Raw genomic sequence first — 2,633 nt, 5'->3', positions numbered from 1 at the left:
ACAGCTGCTACGTTCTTAAGTCCAGTTCTCAACATGTCAACATCGTATCAGATGAAAGATAATATGCTACTGGAAACTGTTGCTTTTTATAGATGTTTAGAGTAGCCTATGGTATGTTCAAATATTTAGATTAGAATATATTTAGTGTTGCAGAGTGGGCTCATTAGGCAAAACTCAGGCTATGAATCCATTAAACATCGATTGATAAGCATTTTTATACAGTTCAAGTGTTAGTTCATACTAGTCTGTATGGCTTTCAATATTCAACTAGAATTTAGATTTAGGGAACGTACCAATCTTAGTACTATTAGTGTATAGAAGACAACTCCTACTGTCCTTGTTAAACTCATAGCAGTAGCAATGCTCAGCAATACCTAAAAGCTGACAATCAAGTTGGCGAAGAGAAGCATTGATTATGAGTTGGCCATAGCAGCTGTCATCGTTAGAGATCAGTTTAGCATAGCCATCCATGCCTGCCTGTGCTATGATGTGGTACGTCTTCCATTCCTTCTCTCCGCTCGTAAACTTTGGCTGCGCTGAAAGCAAGAGCACATATTTATGTCTATGTCAGTGGTTCTTAACCTTGTAGGACATACTGAACCCCGTCGGTTCATCTGCGCTTTCACTAAACTTTTCCTTATTAAAAAAATAAAAAGTAAAAAAAAACTTCCCACTCGAGTCAAGTATATGTTTGACTAATGTGCAAAATAAAACTGTGCATTAACATCACTGCGTTCAGAGACAAAAGCCAATACAATGCATGACCTAGCAACAAACTGCCTATCTTGTCATCAAAGTCATGACTTTGCAAATCAGTGTGACTGCTGCTGCTGCCTTTGAGAGACCACTTACATGTATGTGTCTTGACCTCCCCTTAAACCCTGATTCTGACTCACCGAACCTCAAGGATGTGATTGAACTCAAGTTAAGAGCCACTGGTCTACATGCATAACTGCTATTTGTACAAAAAAGGTTCAAAACAAAAGTCATATTTCTACTAATTTTGTTGACATTGTTACGAGTTTGTTGTCGTAACCTTAGACAAACTTTCAGCTTCTCAGTACGAACCTGAGGCTAGAACACAGTTTCTAGTGTCCACTGAAATGACTTTCACAGCACTTGATCTGTTTTTCTTTCCACCTCAGGCCTAACACAAGTACCGCAATCACAACCTCTCCGCAAGTGCCAGGTAAAAAACTGTGAACAGAAACCGTGTCATAAGTGGGATTAATATGAACTGCAAAGTGTTTACTTCATTTTTCAAAAAATGGTTGTGATGTTTGTGCGTACTTGTTAAGGAAGTAGTTGGTGCTCTCTGATCTTCCACAGTAACCGAAGGAAAAATCTCATTGTCTGTAGTACTTTCATATGTAATAACCTCAGTGTTATATGTGCTCCCCTCGGAGGGTAGGACTGCAGGAGAAAACGAACACTAATGCAAGTAAACTTAGAGCTTAGGATGTTTTGTTACGGGTAGCTGTAGTTGAGCACGGGAAAATAATAATCTGGAAAAGGGAAGGTTTACTCAAATTATATTTCCTATTGCTAGATGTTATCTATTATTTAATTTTCATATTAAAAATAGATAGCATGGGCATTTGCATTGGCAATAACATTGGCAATAGCATTGACATTGGCAATAACATTGGCAATAGCATTGACATTGGCAATAGCATTGAAATTGGCAATAGCATTGACATTGACATTTGCATTAGCAATAACATTGGCAATAGCATTGACATTGATATTTGTATTGGCAATAGCATTGACATTGGCAATAGCATTGACATTGACATTTGCATTAGCAATAACATTGGCAATAGCATTGACATTGATATTTGCATTGGCAATAGCATTGACATTGGCAATAGCATTGGAATTGGTATTTATATTGGCAATAGCATTGGCAATAGCATTGACATTGACAATAGCATTGACATTGGCAATAGCATTGACATTGACATTTGCATTGGCAATAGCATTGAAATTGGCAATAGCATTGACATTGACATTTACATTGGCAATAGCATTGGCAATAGCATTGACATTAGTATTTGCATTGGTAATAGCATTGGCAATAGCATTGGCTATTGCCATAGCAAATGACAATAGGCAAAGACAATGCAAATAACATTGCTATTGCCAATGCTATTTGCATTGGCAATAGCATTGGCAATAGCATCGACATTGGTATTTGCATTGGCAATAGCATTAAAATTGGCAATAGCATTAAAATTGGCAATATCATTGACATTTGCATTGGCAATAGCATTAACATTGGTAATAGCATTGGCAATAGCATTGACATTAACAATATCATTGACATTGGTATTGACATTGGAAATAGCATCACCATCAGTTTTTGTATCAACTCTAATATTAGTAATATTATTTGTTTCTTTTTCTTTTAATTTAGTTCCACTAAAGTTGCCATAATCCATGTTTGTCATCTTTTCAAATCATCTCTTTACATTCTCTATAACCCAATGTCTTCTCTAATTCTTAATCTTTCACTGGTTCATGTCTAGTTGACGATAAGGTAAAGTTTGGGGTAGGGTGATTAAATAATCAAATTCCTACCTTGACTGTGATCCCTTACAAAGATGTAAACAAGCAGAAGTCTCCAGAAGAAA

At 36.5% G+C, this 2,633-nt stretch overlaps 1 protein-coding gene across 1 annotated transcript; it reads right to left on the bottom strand.

Annotated features, from left to right (window-relative positions):
* Positions 1-1,575: 1,575 nt before the first annotated feature.
* On the bottom strand, positions 1,576-2,097 carry LOC137397429 (circumsporozoite protein-like). Its single transcript, XM_068083717.1, has one exon. The coding sequence runs from the start codon at positions 2,095-2,097 to the stop codon at positions 1,576-1,578; it is 522 nt and encodes a 173-aa protein (XP_067939818.1).
* Positions 2,098-2,633: the final 536 nt, after the last annotated feature.

Source organism: Watersipora subatra, chromosome 5 (genome assembly GCF_963576615.1).
Source record: "Watersipora subatra chromosome 5, tzWatSuba1.1, whole genome shotgun sequence".
Classification (NCBI taxonomy): Eukaryota; Metazoa; Bryozoa; class Gymnolaemata; order Cheilostomatida; family Watersiporidae; genus Watersipora; species Watersipora subatra.
Note: the sequence above shows the minus strand (reverse complement) of the source record. Positions and strands in the feature narration are given on the sequence as shown.

Bases quoted from the DNA above. Each gene is read 5' to 3' on its own strand.
- LOC137397429 (XM_068083717.1), bottom strand. From the start codon at position 2,097: ATGGCAATAGCCAATGCTATTGCCAATGCTATTACCAATGCAAATACT.